The sequence below is a fragment of the Phyllostomus hastatus genome, unplaced genomic scaffold (assembly GCF_019186645.2).
Source record: "Phyllostomus hastatus isolate PE091 unplaced genomic scaffold, TTU_PhHast_1.1 phas_contig_254, whole genome shotgun sequence".
NCBI lineage: Eukaryota > Metazoa > Chordata > Mammalia > Chiroptera > Phyllostomidae > Phyllostomus > Phyllostomus hastatus.
Window position 1 is genome coordinate 8,937,098 of NW_025333810.1, and position 25,090 is coordinate 8,962,187.

General features: G+C 38.0%; 1 protein-coding gene and 1 pseudogene across 3 annotated transcripts in view; one reads left to right on the plus strand and one right to left on the minus strand.

Moving 5' to 3' along the window:
• The window catches only part of MCC (MCC regulator of WNT signaling pathway), a 394,500-nt gene that overhangs the window by 316,231 nt on the left and 53,179 nt on the right, over window positions 1–25,090 (minus strand). For all 3 annotated transcript variants that reach the window (XM_045837875.1, XM_045837873.1, XM_045837874.1), the window contains exon 2: window positions 8,310–8,557. In XM_045837875.1, the coding sequence (XP_045693831.1) occupies window positions 8,310–8,557 (248 nt within the window). The remainder of the gene's footprint in view (window positions 1–8,309; window positions 8,558–25,090) is intronic.
• On the plus strand, window positions 7,514–7,627 carry LOC123818186 (annotated as a pseudogene).

Here is a 25,090-nt window from a genome sequence, read left to right on the forward strand (position 1 = left end):
AAGAGTCTTTGAAGATGCAGGTTATTGGAAACTGTGCCCACTGTTCTAATCTCAGCATAAATTAAATTTAGTTGTATTAATTAGCAGGTTTTAAGGTCTGCTATCTTAAACAATGTTTTAAAACCATGGGGATTTGGTTCAAATGAGTTCTTGGGCTCTCTGAGACCAGACCGTCAGTTCTCCGCAGGCGACCGTGGGTTTCTTCCAAGGGTCGTCACCCCAGAGCACTGCCTCTTTCACACAGTTCACACATTTGACACAAATCTGTGGAAATCATGTGTGAGGTTTACAGCTTGGTTGAAGTAAAAAAAAAAAGAAAACCATGCAAACACTTGTTTATTTAAAAGGGCATGTCTTAATAAAGACTCTGTGGGAACTGCTAACATATACTATAAATACCTAATGCTAGAAATTCTTTAAAACTCCAGAGTCCTAATTATAAAGAGAATTTTTAAAAATTTAAATCCTGATTTAAAATATGTAATTTAAATTTTTAAAATTTAAATGAAAAAATTTAAAGCATAAATTTTAAAAATGAAAATTACAAATAATTATACTCTAGATTTTTTTTCCCTCACTGGGAATTTAGGCAGCATAGACAAAACCTTGTGACTATTTTGGAATAATATGTACTGTCACTTTTCTAACAAAGAAATGTGCTTAATCTAATAGGAATTTTCCTCTGGTCCTTCCTCAAGCCCCTGGGGACCATGTGCCTGCAGTTTCTGAGAGTGGCCTCTGGAGAGCAGTGTCCTTTTTAGTTTGCACCTTGAACCTCAAAGGAGTTTTTCTAAGTAAAAGTTGCCAAGGACTCAAAGAATCACGTATTTCAATAAGCCACTTAGTCTTCTCAACTCCTTAGTAGCCATGTGACTTAGAGCTAGTGACTTAACTTCTCTGAGCCTTAGTGTCCTCCTCCATATAAGGAGATCTATTCTAAACTTCATAGGTAGTCTCAAGGATTAGATAATGTCCACAGGCACTGTGTAGGAACCTTCAGATGATACCTCGCTAAGTCTTCCAACTACCCCAAAACTCTGTCTTTAGTGGTAAGAAAACTGAAGCTCAGAAAAATCGGGAGCATAGTCTAAGTCCCATGGCAACCCAGTAGAGAACCTGGGATTTATCTTTTCAGCACATAATACAAGTAAAGTGCCCAGGAAATTGCCTTGTGGATATTAAATATTAGTAATAGTAATTTTAAACCATTTTATTAGTGCTATTATTAAACTTTTTATTGCTGGTATACATGAAAGACATTAAAATTTTAAAATATTATTTCTATGATGACTTAAAACAGATATAAAAATCAATTATGACACGGTTGTTCACATATCTTAATTTCCCCCAATGAATATTTGAACAGAGAATTCAAGGCCAAAGGGAAGATTTGTAAATAAAAGTTATGGTCAATTAAATGTGAGAAATGCTATATATTTTATTCTGCTCCTGAAGATTCACAAGAAACATTAGCACATAAAATCCTCTGAGATGTCTCACAGTAAAGAAAACTATTAATCTAGTTTAACCCAAAGTTTTCAAATATATTTGACAGGAATTCTTTCTTCATGTAATATTTATGATCATCCCATGAAATCAGTATTCTATGGAAAGCATTTGAGAAAAAACAATCTATCAAAATTCCTCTTCCAACCAGAGCATATAATGTTTTGATGTGTTTTTTTTGTTGTTGTTTTGTTTTGTTTTTTCCTGCTAATGCCACTCCCTGTTGTGGATGTACTATTAAATGTCAGGGCTGACAATAAAGCCTTTCTGACACTTAACTGCTAAAACTAAATTTTTCTTAGGCTTTTCTCACAATACATTTTTTTTAATAGTTCTCCTCATAACTGCAATCACAGTTAAAATACTAACCCATTCCCAAAACTGCTGCTCATAGCAATACTTAGATCTCCTTGTAAGCCTTATCTTTTGCACCTTTCATTGGCTTCTCAGGTCATTGACTCTAATTTAGACGTTTTAATTTGTCAAGAGCTTATGACTCCACAATTAAATGGTAACTCCCTTAATGTCTGGGACGATGCAGTGCATGTCCATATATCCCTCCCTAAAAGTGCATCAACACAGTGCATTTCTCATTCATTCATTCAACAGATATGCATTGAGCAGATCCCATGTGCCAGGCACTGTTCTAAATCCTGGGTTATACCAGCACCCTAGCAAGGTCGTACTCTAGTGGAACTTTTATTGTACTGAAGCAGATAGCTACCTAAGCCTGATTCAAGTAAGTACGTAATGTAATGTCAGATAAGAGTAAGTGGCATGAAGCAATAAGAACACGTAAAAGAGTGATTGACAAGAGGTTACCTTGGAAAGGACTCTCCAAAGAGGAAATATTTAAGCTGGAATCTGAATAACAGGAAAGAACCAGTCATGCCTGAGAAGATCGGAAAGAAGAACGTTCTAGATCAGAGCACAGACCCAGAGCAAAGGGGTAGAGGCTGGCTGAATTCGCTGAGAAGAAAAACAAGGTGGCCAGTGTGGCTAGAGCATGCATAGTGAATCAGAGGAATCACTATGATATCAACTTAGAATGGTAGGTATGAGCCAGACTGCAGTAAACAGTTTGGACTTTATTTTAGGTGCTATGGGAGCCACAGAGCGTTAAAGATGGGAATGACTTACATATGTTTTTATCACGTTGAAAGACCACTCTGACTATGGGGTAAAGAATGAAATCTGGTGGGTAGAAGGACGAATCAGGGAGACCCATTATAGACTGTTCTAGTAGTCAAGGCAAGATACAATGGTGCTTTAGACAAGGGTGGTTGCAGTAGAACAAAGGAAGTGAACAAATTCTGGATGTGTTTTGGCAAAAGAGACGATGGGACTTGCTGGCTTGAGCAAACTGGCAGATGGTGCTATTTGCTAGACGGGGATATCTGGGAGAGGAATGACCCTGGGAGGAGGGGCGATGAAGGTTGAGAGGGTCTACAGCATATCCAAGAATATGTGTCAGCTTTACCTTATTCTGAAGTTCATGGGAAAGGGTAGGGCTAGACACATACATTTGGGAGTCACTGGCACAAAAATAGTATTAAAATCATGGGACCACATGATATAATCTAGGTAGAGAATGTAACCCCAAGGCACCCCAAAATTTGGAAGTGGTGGAACAGGAGGAAAGGAGAGAGAGAGGGAGGGAGGGAGGGAGGGGGGCAGAGACAGAGAGTGAGAGAGACAGAGAGACAGAGAGAGGGAAAGCAAAATGGTGGGCAGAACCCCAGGAGAATGTGGTGTGGAGAAGTCCAGGAGAATAGAACACAGCTGCTGTGAGGGAAAGGTCAGCTGAGTCAAATGCCAGGGATTCAGATGGGGACAGAAGTGGAACCACGGGGCTGGTCAACATGGAGGCAATAAGGGCAGGTGCCACCGGGGATTTGTGATGACGAAGGTGGGAGGAGTGGATTGAAGCAAGAATCAGAGATAAGGACTGATAAACATTCCAGGTAGACAAACTCTTCAAAAAGTTTTGTGGTGAAGAGGAGCAGAGAAGTGGGGCAGGAGTGAGAAGGGACGTGCAGTCAAGAGTGTTCCTCCAACCCCAAGAAGGGATATACTGTAGAGAGCCCGAAGCAAAGACTAATGATGTAGAAAAGAGAGGAACTAATGGAACACATACATCTTTAACGGCTGAAAATTTAAGATGTGTTGCATTTATATTAGACTGAATAGGAGGTTATTTTCTGACATATGAGTTGCAATTGTGACAGTTGCCAGGAAATAAAACTGGGTAATAATAATAACAATGTTAACTAATATGTAGTGCTTATTATGTGCCAGGCATTGTTTTATGTGCTTTATATGTATTACATATATACGTATATGTAAATATATATTTGCCTCTGCATTCCTCCAAGTAACAATAACTGTTCTTGTATTACACTTGATTGGGAACCAAGATACAGAGAGGTCAAGTGACTTGTCTAGTATGACGCAAGCAGCAGAACCAGGATTCATGCTCCCTCTGACTCGGAGCCTTAACTGATAAACTGGTAAAAGGTTTCACATCAGCTGCCATTTCCTCGGTTCATGACGTGTTTTATAATTCACCTCCTCTCAGTTACTTCTTTCTCCAAGGGTGTAGAGTTATAGAAAAGGGTGAAAAGAAACTTTTTTAACACTGTCTCTATTTGGGCAATCTTATGAGATGGAAGTGGTGCCGGAGAAGAGGAGGGAGAGCTGCTGACTACATCAAACTAGTCAGATGCAGTCAGCAATTCTCTCAAGCCTCTTGCTTTTAGAATATTTATAATCATATGCTATACATTAAAATACAACTTTTGACAGTATAGTTTTTTTTCCACAAAAGTATTCCATCTATATCTAAATTAGATACACACTTATATATTGCCTTAATGGCTATATGGTGTTCACTTGTTGAGATATACTACAATTTACTTAACCCTTCAAATATGTGGGCATGTATATATGCATTTACATAAGAAGTACATGATCTCGGCAGAAAAATTAGAACATACAGTTTAGTGAAAAGAATTCTACTCTTTAATTTAATAAATATTACTAAGTTTCCATTTTGTCATGCAACCATTACAAACCAGTCTTTCAAATGCCATTTAAAAGCACAAAGACAATGCAAAGGGCTATATAGAAAGTATGTGAAAAAATAGTAAAAAACAATGAAATCACACATATATGAGAGAGAGAGAAACAGAGAGAGAAATGTAAATAGTAGTTATTATTTCTGGTTTTATTTTCTTCTGCTTGTCTTTTCCTTATTTTCTATAATGAATATATATTTCTTCAATACTCACAAAAATGTGATTTAAAATATGAAATGTCTCTAAACTTTTTATTGTGCAAAATTGCAAATGTAATAGAAAATATGTATTTGATCACTCAAAAATATATGCAACAAACTCCACATTTCCATCACCCAGCTTCAATAAGTATCAACATTTTAAAGAACTTTCCAGTTGCTTATTTTGTATTTGTAGAAAACAATAATACTTATGGACAGAAAAACATGTTTATAGACTTCCAGTCAAGATGCTCACATATGCGGATATGGCTTGCCTCTTTGCACAACTACATCAAAATTACAACTAAAATATAGAACAACTATCACTCAGAACTGTCAGAAATCAAGTTGAATGCAAATCTGACAACTGCAGAATTAAAGAAACTACAACTATCCAGACTGGTAGGAGGGGCACATACGTGGAACAGACTGGTCCCACACCGATGTGTGGTGGATGAAAATTCAGGAGGGATATCATGGGAGCAGAGAGTCCGAGTTCTACATTAGGCCCCACAGCCCAGGGTTCCAGTGCCAGGAATATAAGTCCCCACAACTTCTGGTTTCAAAAACTAGCTGGGGTTGAGACAGTGATAGAAACTGCTGGAGCCCCAAGAAGTTCCTCTTAAAAAACCCACACATGGACTCACCTACTCAGACTCATTCCCTCTGAGCTCCACCCCTGGGGTAGCAGCCTGAAAGGCACCAGTGACATATGGGGAGAAACCAAGGTGTCAGACATCAAGGTAAGCACAGATCATTGTCCATTTTCTTTTCTCTTCTTTTTAAAAAGATTTTATTTATTTATTTTTAGATATAGGGGAAAGGAGGGAGAAAGAGAGGGAGAGAAACATCAATGTGGGGCTGCCTCTCGCACACCCCCAAATGGGGACCTGACCTGCAACTGAGGCATGTGCCCTGACTGGGAATGGAACTGGCGACCCTTTGGTTCACAGGTTGGTACTCAATCCACTGAGCCATGCCAGCCAGGGCCATTGTCCCTTTTCTAAAACCTCCCCTCACAGAGCTGAAGAGCCAGCAAGCTGGTGCCATATTTGAGATCCCACCAACCTGGCTGACACTGTTTGATCTGCCTTGGAGATCCCCAGAGACTCTGCCCCACCCAACTTATGGGTCCACACAAGCTGCTTTTCCATATGAATGGTTGGTCTTGGCTCACTGTTTCACAACTTCCTAAATACTCTCAAACAAGCAACAGCTGGCCTCAGTGAACCTCAGCAGCAGCCAGCCTAGATTCATAGCTTGGCCTTGCCTGGGAAATCCAAGCCCAGCACAAGTAGCAGCCATTTCAGATCACTTTATAGCTCAGGCAGGGTGGCCCCACCCAAAACATAGGTGGGGGCTGACCTTGGCCTGCACCACCTGGGAAACCCCAGCACCAGTGCACCCAGTGAACAGGCACAAACTATATTGGAGCACCACCACTCAGACCCTGCACAGCTGATTCTCCATGGAGGGCAGAGGTTTGTAGTAAGTGGTCTGGGAAAATCAGGACAACTATAATTACATAATCAATAATATGGACTACTAAGATACGGAGTCCAAGTCGTCCTACCTAGTGTATTTTGCCATGTATAATGCGTACTTCTTTTGCCCAATATATGTGTATTATACATGGGTATAATGAATATGTGCCATGGGCATAATAATCCCATGTATAACACGCACAAAAATGTGAGTACACATTATACATAGCAAAATATGGTAATACATAGAAACAAACACAGGGAGGCTGCCAAAATGAGGAGACAAAGAAACATGGCCCAAATGAAAGAACAGATCAAAACTCCAGAAAAGGAGTTAAATGAAATGGAGATAAGCAATCTATCAGATGCAGAGTGCATAACACTGGTTATAAGGATGCTCAAGGAACTTGGTGAGGACCTCAGCAGCATAAAAATGATCCAGTCAGACATGAAGGACATACTAATTGAAATACAGAACAATTTACAACAGTAAAGTGAATGCAGCTGAGAATCAAATCAATGATTTGGAACATAAGGAAGCACAAAACAACCAATCAGAACAACAAGAAGAAAAAAGAATCCAAAAACACAAGTATAGTGTATGCCTCTAGGACAACTTCAAGAGGTCCAATATTCACAGCATAGGGGTGCCAGAAGGAGAAGAGAAAGAGCAAAAAATTGGAAATCTATTTGAAAAAATAATGGAAGAAAACTTCCCTAATTTGGTGAAGGAAATAGACATGCAAGTCCTGGAAGCACAGAGGGTCCCAAACAAGATGGATGCAAATAGGCCCACTCTTGCAAGGCACATCATAATGAAAATGTCAAAGGTTAAAGAAAAAGAGAAGATCTTAAAAACAGCAAGAGAAAAGCAGTTAGTTTCAGTCAGGGGAGTTCCCATGAGACTGTTGGCTGATTTCTCAAAAGAAACTTTGCAGGCTAGAAGGAACTGGCAAGACATATTCAAAGTCATGAAAAGCAGAGACCTACAGGCAAGATTGTTCTACCCAGCAAAGCTACCATTTAGAATGGAAGGGCAGATAAAGAGATTCCCAAGATACAAACCCCCCCCCCAAAAAAAAACAACAACAACAAAAAAAACTAAAGGAGATCATCACCACCAAACCATTATTATATGAAATGTTAAAGGATTTTCTTATTTAAGAAAAAGAAAAGCAAAACTATGAGCAATAAAATGGCAAAAATACATATATATAAATAGTTGAATCTAAGAAACAAGATAGCTACTGCTTCTTGGCCTTTTGGCTAAGGTCAAGTGTAGTATCTGTTCTTATCAGTTTAAAAAACAAGCTAAGCAAACAAGAAGAACAGAGACAGAATCATGGATACGAGAGTGTTTTGATGGTTGCCAGATGGGAGGGGAGTGTGGAGGAATGGGTGAGGAGGTGAAGGGATTAAGGAGTACAAATGGGTAGTTACAGAATAGCCACAGGGATATAAAGTACAGTGTAGGAAATGGCGTAGCCAAAGAACTTATATGCACGAACCATGGATGTGAACAATGGTGTGGGGATTGCCTGTGGGACTGGGAAGTGCTGGGTGGAGGGGCAATGGGGGAAAAATCAGGACAACTGTAATAGCATAATCAATAAAATATAATTTTAAAAAAGAACAGGAAAAGACTGTTTATAGAAAAATTTTAATGTTAAGTAATTTTTTTAAATTCTCACTGCAAAAACAACCCTCACTGCACTACCCTTTGAAGAAGTTCTCAAGCAGTTTCTGAGGCCTGCTGATGCGGTTACCATCTTTGCCATCCAATTCACCCCTTCTCTCTAGGAGCTATCTGAATGCATTATTATGCCTGAAAAAGGGGAGAACTAAAATAATGGAAGTGGTGAACTGGGAACTGTGAAGCTATAGTATAGAACAGGGGAAATAGTGAGCTCTCACCAGTGAAGTGTGGCCAAGAAGACAGCCCAGGGACAAGCTGGCAACAGGCTGGCAGGTCAATGTCATTTACAGAGGTCAAGGAAGCAGAGCTAGTGGAGCACTATCAAACTGCACGTGGTTGTACCTACCAAAACTGTTGTCACTGCTTGTGGGCCAGGATGCAATTCTATCCCTCAGTTTCTTCTTTTTACAGGAGTTGTCTGACTTCTCAGAAAGGCCCACCTCCTCCTTCCTAATTTCTCGAACAAGCTGCATGCGGCATCTTATAAAATCTTGAAAGGAAATCTTCCCATTTTCATCTGCACCCAGTTGGTTCATGATCTCAGCCACAGACTCTTCCATATTCAGTTGGCGACAGACCATCAACAAGTCATTCCTACCGAAGGGGTTGAACAGAAGAGAAGTTGTTTAGGAGAGACATTTGAACTAAAGAAAGTGGTTAATGAAAAAAAAGTTTTTGACTCTAGTTAACCTAGTTCTAACCTTCTCATTACTTTTAGAAAAGTGGTAAGTGTGCAAAATGACCTGTTTCATTAGTTATTCTAGACAAGAATGCCATTATTATTAGGAAGAGTGAGGCAACTGTAAATCCTTTATTCCTTTTTTTCTTCCTCTTTCCACGCCCTTCCCTCCTGTTCTATCTTTTGAAATCGATGGAGCACCTGTGGAGTGTAGCTCTGTAATCTCACTGTAAGATAGAGTTTCAGAACATAGAAAAGACATTGTTTCTACCCTTGGCAGAGTTTTAAATCTAGTCAAGTTTTAAAAGAACAACAAAGATCTTAACAAGCTCAGTTTTCAGCTTTCTGGACCAATCAGTTAATTTTAACGCTTCTTTAAAATGTTATTTAATCTTGACTTTCATGATTGTGCTTGCTTACCTCTGATTTTTCCTGAGTTTCTTTAATATTTTTCACACTCCTATCAGCAATTAGCAAGCCCTAAGACCAAACCCTCAACCTAGGCATGTGCCTTGACTGGGAATCAAACTGTGACCCTTTGGTTTACTGGACAACACTCCAAACAACTAACTGAGCCATCCTGATTAGGGCTGTATACTATTTCAGAAAATATATTCATTCACTTTAGAAAATGTAGACAAGTAAAAAGAAGAAAATACAAATTACATGCAATTCCCCCTACCCAGCAATAAGCACAGTGAACCCTTTGGTTAATTTCACAAAATTTTGGTGAACATTTTTTTCCTCTAAATTCTTTCTAAATAAGAATTCCTCTAAATAATTTCCTTTCATTATTGCTACAACTTTTATAAAATGTTTTATATTTATTCATATTCATATATGTATGTATATCATCTTCAGAGTATTTCAACATGAGGCAAGAAAGGAATAGATTTAAGTTCATAGCAGAGGAACTGGCCAAGTCAGGTAATATTTAGTGCTGTAAATAACACAAATCACCAGGCAGCAGAATTAAAATATGGCTAATAATCAATCTTTTAGCTCAAAACTACATGGTTTCACAATGCACACCTATTATTTTCTGTATATAAAAGCCTTTTTGTTTCTTGGCTATTCTTCTTCCTTTAACTTGTAAAGAATTGAGTAGGAAGAGAAAATTTGATGAAGCTGTTCATCATTTAGGGAAATTCACAGCCTAACATCAGGTACAGATAGTGTGAAAGATGGTCTTAGGTCCGTGAGGCTCAGAGGCAGAGAAAAGCATTATTCTTCCCAATAATGATACTAAATTCCAAATCCAGTTGGAATGGGGGCTATGCAAAAGCAATCATTACTTTGAGTAAGAGGTTAGATGACTCCATTCACAATTTTCAACTAGCAGACACCTATGAACCTGGTAGTCATGCCAGAAATGGTTGCTTATGGAAGAACTCAAAAAAGGTCTAAAAGTTCATTTTGCCCCTAACTGTTCAATTTGAGTCATACAAAGACATAATTTAGAAGACTCTAATTTCAGTTTCATAAGTATTCAAAGTGTGGAAAGTTGATCAGTGGACATTTGGTCCTATCCAAAAAGTCCACAAAGACATTTGGTTCACACAAAAAGTTTTAGAGATTTGGTCCTGTCCAAATTATCCACAGAGACATTGGTTCACACTGAAAGGTCCCTGAAGTGTAAAAAGACGAATGGCAGAACCATGCACAAGTTATCGCCCAGGTTCTTGGTGGTCACACTCAAATGTGGCCACCAACCTCACGACAATACCAACAGAATCAAATCTGTATCACTGAAACTATTCACAGATAAAATTAATAGAAAGCCAATAATTAGGTCAGTATATACTCAAGAGCAATTGCTCATCGACTTCCGAGTAACTCCGCTAAACTTCATAATGCGGAAGATAAGAATCAATGTGAAACCCATGATTCCTCATGAATTATAGGAAAGAAAAGGTCCACACAATTTGAACAAGGTTCAGTGTTTGTGTTCTGTAATGAATCATAGACAAAATGTCTCCACAGTCCTTTTGGGACAGCAGCAAATATCAAGGACCTTTCAGCATGAGCCAAATGTCTCTGTGGACATTTTGGACAAGACCAAATGGCAGAGATACATTTCTTTCTATTCAGCACTCAACACCGCTGCTTTTTCCTGAAACTCCTTCCTATGTAACAGCCCTGTCTTTGGGGTTTCCCCCAACTCTATGTGACTACGCCTTCAAAATTCTTGTCCTTAACTACTCATGTTACCCAAGGTCTTGCCCTTTGCTCTCTGTTTTTTCACTTTATAGACTTTCTATAGGTAATTAATCTAAATTGATGACCTTATGAGTCACTATGCATGGTCGACTCCCAAATCTCTGTCTCCAGCTGAGTAGCAACCCATTTTCTACTGAAGACCAAGCTATGCTTCAGTGTTACGTATTTACCTTGAATGCAGAGTTCTAAATTGAATTCATCTTCTTGTACCATTACTCAAGTTTACTCCTCCTATGTACATAAATTACACCATCAGGTCACCTGAGTCAGAAATCTAGAAATTATCTGTTTTTTTCTCCTTTATCCTCCTACATAATCAGTCACCAAGAACTGGAGCTTTGTTGTCTAAATAGCTCTCATATTCATTCTATCCTGATCATACTTACCATTTTCATCAATTTTCATTTGGTTTTCTGCGATGGTCTCCTATTAGGTCTACCTATTTCCAACCAGCAGCTAACAAGTTACTTTTTCTTCCTAATTTTTTTATTTGATCCCCCCAAGATGTTCAGCTTCATAGCCATGTTTCTTGTTTCACAGCCAAGGCCCATCAGAATATGGCCTGGGCCTGTCTCTGTAGCCTCACCCTCCCGCTGACAAAGGCAACCTGCATGCATTTTAAACACACTGAGTTTCTTTTGGTTTCCATAAGAGACTTTGTTGTCTTACATGCCTATACTTTGTACATGTTTGTCCTTCTATTTAGACATCCTTCCTTTCTTTTTGTCAAACTCTAGCCTATTCTCTATAATTCACTTGAACAGCATTTCCTTCAGAAATCTTTTCTAAATATTTCAGTTAATCTCGAGTCTAATTTGATGTCCCTTCTCTCTGTTACGGAGGCACTGGTGCTTGCTTTAATCACTTTTCCCACTTTACAGTAATTACTGATTTATTTTCTCTTTCTAGTACTAGACCAGAAGTTGGTAACTGAAGCCTACAGCCAAATCCGGACCATGGGCTGTTTTAGTGAATCAAGTTTACTTGAGTGCAGGCACATCTATTTGTCTGTGTGTTGTCTATGGCTACTTTTTCACTGTACCAGCTGAGTCTCATGGTTGTGACAGAGACTATATGGCCCTTTGTAGAAAAAGACTGCAAACTCTCATACTAGACTGTAAATTCCTAGGTAACAGGGCTCATTTGTTGTTCATTTTTTCATCTGTGACACCTGGCATACAATAGGTGCTAAATGGACAAGTAGGTAAATAAAATGTTAGATTTGAGGCAAAATAAGTGTTGAGAGAACTTAAATAATGAGAACCTTCAATCCCAGTTCTCTTTTGCTGCGTGCACATTTCAATTTACAATCACAAATTAAAACAAAACAGGTTGATGTCATTAGGCTTTAAAATATCTTCTAGTATATGCGCTGGACTCTGTATCCTTCAAGCCAGTAATCTAAACTTTCTGTGCTCGTGGTACTCAGCTCTGGAAGCACACCATAATCACCTGCTGTGATTAAAACACATCGATTAAAATATATTGATGCTCAAGCCCATGGTCCTAAGGAATGAAGGCTTTGAGGCAGCTCAAGAATCTTACGATTGAAACCAACAAACCAAACACACTAGACTGTAATAATACATGTACCCACAAGATGAAAAAATATTTTAGAGGAAATTATCTGCAGAAGTGGAAACAAACAGGATTCTACTAGAATTTATGCTCCATGAGGATAGAGAATTTTCTTTGTTCACTGTTGTAGTCCTAACACCAAGAACAGTTCATGGCATATAATAGGGGATCGGTAAATAAATGATGAATGTATGAGTAATTTTTTCATTTGTTTTTAATCATTCAGAAGTCCCTGACTTAAAATATTTCATTTAATTGAAATTTTATACATAAAGACAGCAAATTGGCAAATATAGTCTTTAACTAATCAACAGACAATTTTCTTTAGGGACATAAACATTATGTTCTATCACTTAAAATGGGGGTTTTGAGTTAAAAAGGGAAAACAAAGAGACATGATATCAATAAATGTACCCCAGCACCTTTTAAAAATTCAATTCTTATTTAAAAAAAATGTCAGTTTATAGTCTAAAAATATGTGATGAGAAAATGATAAGCCATGAAGTAAAGAGAAAATTAATTGGTAACATTATCTAAATGAACAAAATACCATATAGTATGCATCCTGCAGAATTAAGTGAAATCATCCAGGATCCTCCCATTATGGTTTTAACATACTCACTAGGTCAGCCAAGGTAATAAATATCTGAGAATGGCTCCAAGTTGACCCTTGGATTCATTCTCATTCTCTTTCTCTCTCATTTTTTCTGTCTGTCTGTCTCTCTCTTTCTCACACACACAGACGAACACAACATACAATTTTCTTTCTCTCATAAACTATACTACTAGAAATAATGAAGCTTTTGGCATGATGTTTATATCTGAAAGTTGCTTTGGGTTGACATTATCAACCTGTAAAATACAGAAAAAATAGCAAAGACAATACAAATGTCAAGATTGAAAGAAGGAACACTTTCAAGTTATCTATCTATACTATAAGATTCTTTTTGAAATCTCACACCTGATGAAATATCAAGATATACACTTTTGCAAAACAAATTTCCAGTTACCAATTTCCTCAATATTGGCTATGTGGAAACCCATTTTAACTCTTGTGAATTAATATTTACAGTCTTGAATTTCACTGCCTAACAGAGTAGCCAATATACGCAGTGGCTATTTCAGTTTACATTTAAATCAATTAACTTTCTCTGGCTTATTTCACTTAGCATAATGTTTTCCAGGTTCATTCCCATTGTCACAAAGGGTAAAACTTTCTTTATTTTTATGGCTGAGTAGTATTCTATTGTGTAAATGTCCCATAGTTGTTTAATCCACTCATCTACTGATGGACACGTAGGCTGCTTCCACATCTTGACAATGGTAAATAACACTGCAATGAACACAGGGGTGCTTATGTTCTTTTAAATTAGTGTTTTGGGTTCCTTTGGATATATTCCCAGAAGTGCGATTTTTGGGTCAAAGGGCAGATTCATTTTTAATTTTCTGAGGTATCTCTTTACTGCTTTCCACAGTGGCTACATCAGCCTGCATTTCCACTAACAGTGCAAAAGGGTTCCCTTTCCTCCACATCCTTGCCAACATTTGTTTATTGATTATTAATGATAACCCTTCTGACAGGTGTGAGGTGATACCTGATTGTGGTTTTAATTTGCATTTCTCTGATGATTAGTGACATTGAGTATCTTTTCATATGTCTGTTGGCTATCTATATGTCCTCTTTGGAGAAGTATCTATTTGGGTCCCTTGCCCATTTTTTAATTGAGTTGTCTTTTTGGTGTTGAGACTTGTAAGTGCTTTATAAATTTTGGATATTAATCCCTTTTCAGATGTATTGGTGAATATGTTCTCCCATTCTGAGGGTTGTCTTTTTGTTTTGTTGATGATTTCCTTTGCTGTGCAAAAACTTTTTAGTTTGGTGTAGTCCCATTTGTTTATTTTTTTCTTTTGTTTCCCTTGCCTGGGGAGATATATCTGATAAAAAATTGCTACAAGCAATGTCTAAGATTTTGCTGCCTATATTTTCTTGTAAGATTTTTATAGTTTCAGATCTAACATTTAAGTCTGACCCATTTTGAACTTAGTCTCTGTGTGGTGTAAGAAGGTGGTCTAATTTCACTTTTCTGCATGTATCTGTCCAATTTTCCCAACACCATTTATTGAATAAACTATCAAATACTACATGAGTTCACTCATATGTGGAATCCAGTGAACTGAACTAACCAGCAAAACAGAGACAGACTCATAGATGGAGAGCAGATGACAGATAGTGGAGGGGGTGAGGTTAGGGGCCAGAGGGAAAAGGACTCATGGACATGGACAGCAGTGTGGTGATTGCTGGGGGGAGGGGGTATAAGGGAGCTAAATGGTAATGGAAAAAAACACAATGAAGATTAAATTTTTAAAAAGTTGGCAATACAATTAATCATCCTTTGCTTTTTTGCTCAAATGTTAAAATAATTAAGTACAATATTTAATAACAAAATTAAAATAAATGTTAAAACTAAAAATAAATTAATTAAAATGAAATCCATTTGAAAATTCATTCCTCATTTGCATTAGCTCAGTGGCTACATTTTAAAAAATATCTTTTATTTTTAAATTACAGTTGATGTACAATCTTACATTAGTTGCAGGTCAATGGCCACATTTGGAATGTACAAGAGCAACATATGGCTAGTGGCCACCACGCTGCACAGCACAGATACAGAAGTTCCATCACTGCAGAAAGTTCCGTTAAATAGCCCTGGGAAAATAAATAGAGTACAATATCCTCAAAAAGCTCCAGGGAACAGAATCAGTCAAGCAAGGAAATTGTTACAAATATCAGTTATTACTTGTAGATAATAAAGGAATTACAAAACTGGAGGCATTTCCCTCCAAATATAGAAAAAAAACATTATGTCATAAATCTGTTAGTTTTCTTTGAAACTGATTTTCTAATTTTGGGTTCATTCCTATTCATAGGACACACAAAAAATGTCCACTTTTTGATTAAGGAAATCTGATCAGATTTAAATTCATGTCCAATATACTACCTGCTGATGAAACAATTTTGTTGAAAGATTTATCAGACTCAGGGGGCAAGTGAAGGGGCGTGTATGTTTCCTAGAGGAAGCACTAGCTTTGTCTTCTTAGATTTGAGTTATTATAATATTAATTTTTTTAGATGTTTAGCTTGAACTTCCTAAGAGTTCACTGAAATTATGAATAGCCAAGGTCAGTCACTGACATGAAAGTTTCCCCTTCTCCAGGTGAAAAGTCGAGAGAGACTAAAAGCCAAGTTTCAAGAAGAAAGCATCTGCAAACAATAAAGTATTACTTTTACATATTTTTAAAAGGTCTTTTATTTTATAATTCTTTTACATGTGACTGCTTCCTAATTTTCTTACTCCTTATTTCTTTTGGCAGTCTCTCAATTTGGCTTTTCCATTGATGTTCAAGTGGAAGGAAACACTTTAATGTGCTTGCCTCTTGGATAATTTTTTAAAAAGTAAATAACGTTTTATTTTATGCAAAATTCATCCTATCTTCACAGGGATTTGTAAATACTTCTCAAAAGCAGTCTCTGCCATTCCTGAAGAAAAAGAATCATTCAGAGTGTCTATGTTTCAGGGGCTGTCCTAAGTGTTTTAGAAATATTATTTCACTTAATCCTTATCATAACTTTAAGAGATATTATCTCCATTATATAGGGTCTATCAGTTCCTTATAAGAGGGAACCTGTCCCAAGTTCCTAGCACCATGCTTAGTCCATAACAGGTACTTAAACAGGTTGGTGGGTGAATGAATGAACAAAGGGCACCTCTCACAATCTCAGAGTCAGACACAGAACGTTGCAGTGAGCATTCAGTAAATCTTTACTAATGGAATATACTACAAGTGATGGTCAGTATGACTAATGGGCAAGTTGTTCTTAATATATAAATGGCCCTTCAAAACCACTAAGGTTCCCAAGGCAATTGACCCCAGATCCAAAACTATGTTTAAGGCTGTCGTATCTGGGAGATGTAGAATGAGAGGATACTTGCAAAAGGCTATATTGAGTTTTGGGGCAATAAAAAAAATTTGGAAAGACTGCCACTTTGTAAAAACGTATTCCTAAGTGTATTTTAACAAAACTTTGAGAATAACTAACCTTTTAGATGATTTGAGGTCATACTTTTATGGGAAAATGAGAGCATACACATAATGACATTATTAAAAAAATGAGTGTACCCAAATTTTTACATCAAGGCAAAAAGATTAATATTATACCATGTATTTAAAATATGACTTACAACCTGCTGCGAATGATAAGCTTACAACTATATTTATTTTTCCATTGTAGAAGAGGAGTAGCTAAAGGTGGTAATAGAAGATTAAGCAAAATTTTCATCAAGTGCTCTTCAACAGAATAACCAAGGACAATGTATTTTGTATGCTAGGCTCCATACGTGTACTTGATCCCTGGCCCTGCACATGGAAGAGGCCCACCCACACATCCTGCCACCAGGCGCCTCCAGGCCCAGCCATCCAGGAAGCCTCCCACCTACCCCCATCCTTTTCAGTCCTCTGTTCCTTGATTTCACTTTCTGTCTTCTCAATTCTTCTGGCTTCACAAGTCATATGGATTTGTACGTCTGACCTTAACCTCCATCCCTTCTGCTCGAAATAAGAGATGTTCTCAATATTTATTCTGGTTCCTTGGGTCTCCCTTTGGCTCAGGCAGAAACTCAAATCTTTCTCTGAGGCTGACACTGTGACACTTGAAAATTTCCCCAAATTTTATACTCTCTATCAGCATTTAAAAACATTCAGCACACAAATAATTTTCTTTTTTTCTTTTTTATTGCACTCTTCTGTGATCATTTATTCCCCTTATACTCCCCTCCTGTCCCACAATCACCACACTGTTGTCCATGTGCATGAGTCCTTTTTCCTTTTTGGTTGATTCCTCCACCCCTTAAACTGCACCCCCATAGCTGTCAATCTGCTTTCTATGAGTCTATTTTGCTTGTTGAGAATTTTTTCCAGTTGCAAAGCCATTGTGCAAAGTTCTACTAAATATCTCCCAAAGTACTTTAGTTTTAGAACATGGCACTAAAGGAACAATAATATGGGAGGAAATGTTATTTACACTTCTCTTTGAAAAGTAAAAAAAAGAATGCAATGTTCTCTTCACGAATAATTTTCTCTCTAGTCCACTCATTCTCTCAGATTCTAATGAAAATATCATAACATAAAAAGCAGATGAGGCCTTAAAGTCTGATCACAGAAATAAGAAGGGAAAAATTTAATCCCAGTATATTCAGGAGCCTGAGGCAAGAAATTTTGTCATTGTGTCTCATTTCCTTAAGTATTACATGGGGATATTGAATGTGTCATACTATGAAAACAAGCTAAGGCAATGATTTTTAGAGTAATGAAACTGCCTTACAAGCTAGAGGGTCTCCAACATTTGAGAGATTTTCCAGGTTACTTTAGAGAATCTAATCTGTGATAGATATTTTGTAAAATAAAATGAATTATCAGGAAAAAAGACTATAGAAAGATATAGAAAAAATATAAGTTCAATTTTAAAAATGACAGTCAACTCTGTCAAATTGGTATAGAGTGTTCTGAACACTTATTTCTAATTCCTGTACTTATTTTGTTGAAGTCAGGTAAGAAAAGCACTAGTTTATGGGCTACTCTTTGAGGAATATTATTGTAGACATCATGAAGGTGATTAAAGCAATTCTTTACTCCATAGACTACAGATCAACATGGAACAGACGATACCAAACAGCAACAATGCCAGTATCCTTGGTAGCTCCCCATATTTGTTTATCTGGACATAAGATTCTAAGAAAAGTAAGTATATACTGGAATAACATTTGCTTTTGAAATATATTTTATTGATTATGCTATTACAGTTATTCTAATTTTTTCTTCCCTCTCCACTCTGCAGCCCCCACCCTCCAGCATTCCCCCTCCCCCTTAGTTCATGACCATGGGTTGTACATATAAATTCTTTAGCTTCTCTATTTCCTATACTGTTCTTAACCTCCCCCTGTCTATTTTATGCCTACCAATTATGCTTCTTATTCCCTGTACCTTCCTCCCCTCATTTTCCTCCTCCCATTGATAACCCTCCATGTGATCTCCATTTCTATGATTCTGTCCTGTTCTAATTGTTTGTTTAGTTTTTGTTTTCATTTTTTAGGTTCAGTTGTTGATAGTTATGAGTTAGTTGTCATTTTTACTGTCCATATTTTTATATTCTTTTTCTTAGATGAGTCCCTTTAACTTTTCATATAATAAGGGCTTGGTGATGATGATCTCCTTTAACTTGACCTTACCTGGGAAGCACTTTATCTGCCCTTCCATTCTAAATGAGAGCTTTTCTGGATAGAGTAATCTTGGATGCCTGCCATTGGAAAGGTCCTTGTCTTTCATGATTTCAAACACTTCTTTCCAGCCCATTCTTGACTGTAAGATGTTTTTTGAGAAATCAGCTGATAGTCTTATGGGAACTCCTTTGTAGGTAACTCTCTGCTTTCCTCTTGCTTCTTTTAGGATTTTCTCTTTATCTTTAATCTTGGGTAACTTAATGATGATGTGCCTTGGTGTGTTCCTCCTTGGATCCATTTTTATGGAGACTCTCTGGGCTTTCTGGAAGTCTATTTCCTTTGTCATATTGTAGAAATTTTCCTTCATTATTTGTTCAAATAAGTTTTCAATTTCTTGCTCTTCCCCTTCCCCTTTTGACACCCCTATAACTGAGATGTTGGAGTGCTTAAAGTTGTCCCAGAGGTTCCTCAGCCTTTCCTCATTTTTTTGAATTCTTGTTTCTTCATTCTGTTCTGGTTGGATGTTTATTTCTTCCTTTTGTTCCAAATCGTTGATTTGAGTCCCAGTCTCCTTACTTTCACTCTTGGTGGCCTGTATATTTTGCTTTATTTCACTTTGTGTAGCCTTCATTTCTTCCTTCATTTTGTGACTGAGCTCAATCAATTCTGTGAGCATCCTGACTACTAGTGTTTTGACCTCTGCATCTGATGGGTTGACTGTCTCCTTGCCACTTAGCTTTCTTTCTGAGGTTTTGTTCTGTTCTTTCATTTGGGCCATATTTCTTTGTCTTGGCTCACCTGTTAAGTTGTAAGGGGCAGAGCCTTAGGTATTCATCAGGGTGGGCCAACCCTCTTTGCTGCATTGTGGTACTGTCTATGGGGGAGGGGTCAGTGAGAGAACAGTGCCGCTTGTTTGCTCTGCTCTAGTTTCACTTTCCAACAAAATCTCCCATGAGACTGGGAATTCCCCCTGCCTTTGCAACTCCCACAATATTTTACAGCTAGAGGTTTTGAGTCTTTAGTTTCCAGGTCAGCCAGCCCCACCTTGCCTGGTCTGCTGCCTTGCTGTGGGTCCTCTCCACCCACCTGGCTGCCTGTCTCCACCCCTCCTACTGGTCTGAGTGAATGTTTCTTTAACTCCTTGGTTGTTGGAGTTCCATGCAGTTTGATTTTCTGGCACTTCTGTTTGTTTATTGTTTTTAGCTTGGTTGTTATCCTTCTTTTGGTTGTGCAAGGAAACAAAGCATTTCTACCTATGCCTCCATCTTGGCCAGAACCTCTGAAAAATCTGGAATAACATTTAAATCTATGTTCAGCATTAGTGAACACTGTATTGGGGAAATAACTCATAGATATGCCATCACAGTTTTATAGTTATAAATATATTTAAATGAAAATATATTTGTTACTGTAGGTAGCTAGTTAGTATTCATAAAGGAAGGGGTGAAGGGAATCAGACATTAAGCCTAAGCTACGAGGTAGCTGAATCAGACATTAAGGCAGCTTCACTAGGCACCTGCAGCATTCACAGCCTCCCCAGGAGACCGCCACATCCTCCACCCTCAGGACTTAATCACCATGCAATCTCACTTTAGCCAAGTAAGCCTCACCAATAATGGAATAAACTAACATTACATGCCTCCTTTTGTGGAGCAATGGGAAGTATACAGTATCAGCTATTGAGAATTCTTGCCAAAAATATTTAACCTACATTTGTGGAGATATAAAGAGGCAAATTCAGGTTGTGAGATATTATTAAGAAAACAGGCCTGGAATCTTAATCTTAAAAAATCAATGTCATAAAACACAAAAAAGAGGGAAATGTATGGAGTAGAAGAGAGTAGAAGAGGCTTAAAAATAGACTAAAGATACATAACAACTAAATTTAATATGCAGTTCTTGATTGGATCTTGGGTTAAAAATAAACCAACAACTACAGTATTAGCTTTATAAAAGTAACATTATTATTAATATTCTTTGAACAACAGGAATATGATAGATTGTTTGCAAAAATGTTACAATTGTTTATGCCCCTGTATCCCTGCCCCTGAGCAATACAACTTTACAGCTCCTCATCAGGAGGACCTTGTGACTGGCTTTGACCAAAAGACTACAATAGAGGTTATGCTGTGCAAGCTCCAAGCCTAGGCCTTAAAAGTCTTTGCGCTTTCCCACTCTCTCTTGGAATCTGCCTATATGCTATGGGACTAAGCCTGGGATATTCTGTTAGAGGATGGAAGACTCTCTGGAGCAGAGACAAGCCATCCAAATTAAGACCAACTTAGACCAGCCAGCCCCTGGTAGATCCAGCAGTTGATGAGGGAGCAGGGGGATATTCCTCTGCTGGGTACAAGCATAGTAGGAGCCAATATGATGACATAAAGAGGCAGAGTCTAGCCTGAGAAAATCTGAGGAAAGAATCAGATTGGATGAAGGTGCAGGACCCTGGAAAGTCTAGGAAAAGGATTGGTTCAGTGGAGAGCCCAGCACGAGCCCGGGAAAAATCCAGGAAGTAGTGGGTAGTTGGAAAGCAATCCTGCTTGTTCCCTATAGCCAAGAAAATATACAGAGGATTATCAAGGATCTTGGGGCAGTTGCTGCTAGAGCCCACCCACCCTCTACATCCCTGAGGGTATATTATTTCCCTTCAGCCCAATAAATCTTGCAACTGCGCTTAAACTCCCACTCATGAGCCCTTTGAAGTTCCTTTGCTGCAACACCACAAAGAACCTGTTTCCACCAGCAACATATTTATAAGAATATATTTAAATTAAAATAGAGTTAAAGCTAAATCCTTGAAAAAATCCCTCAACTAAACACAATACTTATACATATTTAATATGAGCACTGTGAGCTAGCTAGGCACTGCATGAAACTGAACAAAAAGGGCTCTTAACATTTGAGAAGTTCGGGATATGAACTGCAGCCCAGGTTATAAAATAGGAAGCACAGAGAAGACGATCTACAGATAGAAAAATCAAAGGGAGCTCTGGTTTGTGCCTGGACCTGTCCTGTTATGGTAGTAGCTCAGGCAGCAGTGGTAAAGTTCCAACGGGAGTCATAAAAGGCTGTTTGGATGAGTAGGAGGAGAGGAAATGAAGGTGAGAAACAACAGAAGGGACGGAAGCTGCAGAGGGAGAGGGCTGTGGGCCCAGAGGGAGAGCTGGCAGGGGGCCAGGCCCTGCAGTGACAGTGTAATGTTGGTGTGGCCGAGAGAGCAGCTCAGCAGTGAAGTGATAACTGTATGACACCACCAACATTTAGCTTCAAAGGTCAAAACTTCAGTTTCTTTATTCAAATGTGGGGAGACTCCCTCCTGTGTTGACTTCCAAATCAGGGAAAACAAACTAATCTCTGTAATGCCTCCGCATTACCAAAGCTCTGGACTCTGAAACATCAGCAGCTACTTTAATGCCTCTGGCAATGAGGAAACACATGTAGAAATAAGCCTACTGAGACTGCAAGCAAGGCCCTCAAATGGTCAGAAAAGACTACAGGTCCCAAGGTGTGGGAAACTGAGTCCTGATCACAGACAGAAAGTCACCAATGTAACACAAGTGCACCCAGAGGCTCTGAACTCTGCCAAGTTCAGAAAAATACACACCTCAGTGACAAAGGCTAGGTCTAGAATTTAAAGGCACATGCGACTCTCAAATCCTACTGATAGGAGTATAACTTGTATAGCATCTCCTGCAATTTGGCAGTAGTTGTCAAAATAAAAGTTGCACAAACCATTTGACCCAGCAATTCCATTTCTAGAGATGTATTCCACAGATATGCTAATATATGCAAAACAATGAATATATGGAATTGTGCAAGGTAGCACTGTTTGTATTAGCAAAGGATAAGAAGTCATCTGAACATCCACCAGTGACGGTCTGATAGATAAATTATGGTTCATCCATACAATGCAATGAATACCAACCTACTTTAAAAAGAATAATACAGCTCTATATAATGGTGGCACAATCTCCAAAATGGGTCAATTTAAAAAAAGGCAGGTGCAGATCAGTGTATATGTTACTTGCCCTTATGTATAAAAGAAGGGGAATGTGTCCCTGTGTACTTGATGTACACAGGTAATCTCTGGAAGGATATCGAAGGAACTGTGACCAGGGTTGTCTCTGGAGAGGGATGGGACAGACACTTACTCTGTCATGGAACCTTTTGGGCACACTGTGAATTTTGATTCTTGTGCACATATACTGGGATCTATAGTGGCAGCCAGAATCCTGGTATCTAAAGAGCAGTGTTAGAGAAAAGTTAGCCAAGGAGCTTAGCTTTGGCTTGCAGCGCCCTGCCAAGAGGAGAACAAGATGCTGCCTTACAGTGTATCAACTTTACGGGTTGTGTTAATTACTGTCCTGTCAAGATTTTTTAGTAGCTTGCAATTCACACTTGGCCTTGACAATAGTTCAGTTATCCAAAACTCGTTACGTAATCTTCTGTAGGTGACATATAATATGGACATCAAGCCCTGGCTGGCGTAGCTCAGTGGATTGAGTGCAGGCTGAGAACCAAAGTATCGCAGGTTTGATTCCCAGTCAGGGCACATGCCTAGGTTGCAGGCCATGGCCCCCAGCAACCGCACATTGATGTTTCTCTCTCTCTCTCTCTCTTTCTCCCTCCCTTCCCTCTCTAAAAATAAATAAATAAAATCTTTAAAAAATATGGACATCAGTATATAAGATATTGAAACAGAATTTAATTACTTAGTAGTTAAATAGAATTTGAATTCTTTTCACTCTCCAAACTTTGTAAAGACAAAAAAGTTCTCAAAATCTACCAGACAAGGTGATTTTGGGGGGAAAGAGTCATACAAAATATGTTGTGTTTTTTGCAAAACCACAAAGTCTGTAAATAATATTCAGTATCTAGTGTATGTCTACATGATTTTTCTTAACGTAACAAGGCCATGATTGATGAACACCAAAGTTGGTGGTGTAGGAGGGGCTGTGGAGGCTCAGGAAAAAATCACTGTATGATTTTCAGTAAAGGGCATAATTTTCCCCCTGATGATTCAGAAAATCAAGATGCTCTCCACAGTCCCTCCCTTCTCTAAATAATTATGTCTCAAAGGCCAGGCAATTCAAGAGCTAATTACTCTAAACCAATGTACAAATTAAAAACTCACAGGTTCATCTTAGAAATTACAACCAAGAAATAAATTTACATTTGTTAAAAGCCTTACCTCTTACCTGCTGTATCTAATGTGCCATTTGTTCATCTTGAAAAATCATGGTGAAGTTAAACACAAACAGTACTTCCTAAGTTAATTACAGACACATCTTCTTCCCTGCAATTTATATCTTAGAATTCAGCTGTATGCTGTCTGTTCCAGCTGAAGGAAAAAAAGTTGCTATCTTAAGGTCATCTTGCACCCTGGCTGGTATAGCTCAGTGGGTTGAGTGCCAACCTGTGAACCAAAGAGTTGCTGGTTCAATTCCCAGTCAGGGTACATAACTGGGTGTGGGCCAGGTCCCCAGTAGGGAGCGTGTGAGAGGCAACCACACATTGATGTTTCTCTCCCTTTCTTTCTCCCTCCCTTCCCCTCTCTAAAAAATAAAGTAAATAAAATCTTTAAATTAAAATTTTTTTCTGTTTGTGGATTTCTGCTTTTAATAATAATAAAAAAAGGCAATCACAAATTCATTTATACCCTGGAATAACAATGTGAGTCCCACTGGAAAATTTTCTAAAATTGCCCAGATCAGATGCATTCTGTTGTGACATAATGCATTCTTGCCTATGTAAATGTAATGCAGATTCTCTTCAAGCTGAAACTCTGTTGTGGTCCTCTGCCCTCTCCTCTGAACCAGCAATAAAAATATTTCTCTACACTCTCATTTGTAGTCCACATCTGTACTAGTGAAAGCATAATTAAATCACATTTTTTCAAGTCAATCTAAAAATATTGCTGACTTTTCATACAAAATAATTGTTTAAAAATAACTTTTACTTTATAAGGGAATCATTTTGTGAATTACATAAACGTCTAACCATAATGCTATACATGTGAAAATAATATAAAATAATTATGAATGTCAACGGTAATTAAAAGATAAGAAAAATCATATGCATAAAATTTTGATATGGATTAAAGTTTAACTGAAATCAATAAAATAATTAAAAATAAAAAAAGACATGGCAGCTAAATGCAGTGTGAGATCTTGGATTGGATCCTGAATGAGAGAATGGACATCAGTGGGACAACTGGCGAAATCTGAGTACGGTCTCTAGATTAGGTGATGGTATTATGCAATGCCAATTTTCAGTTTTGATCATTGTACTCTGGTTAAGTAAGATGTAAACATCTGAGGAAAGTGGGTTATGAGGAACTCTTTGTGCCACTTTGCCACTCTTCTACGAGTCTGA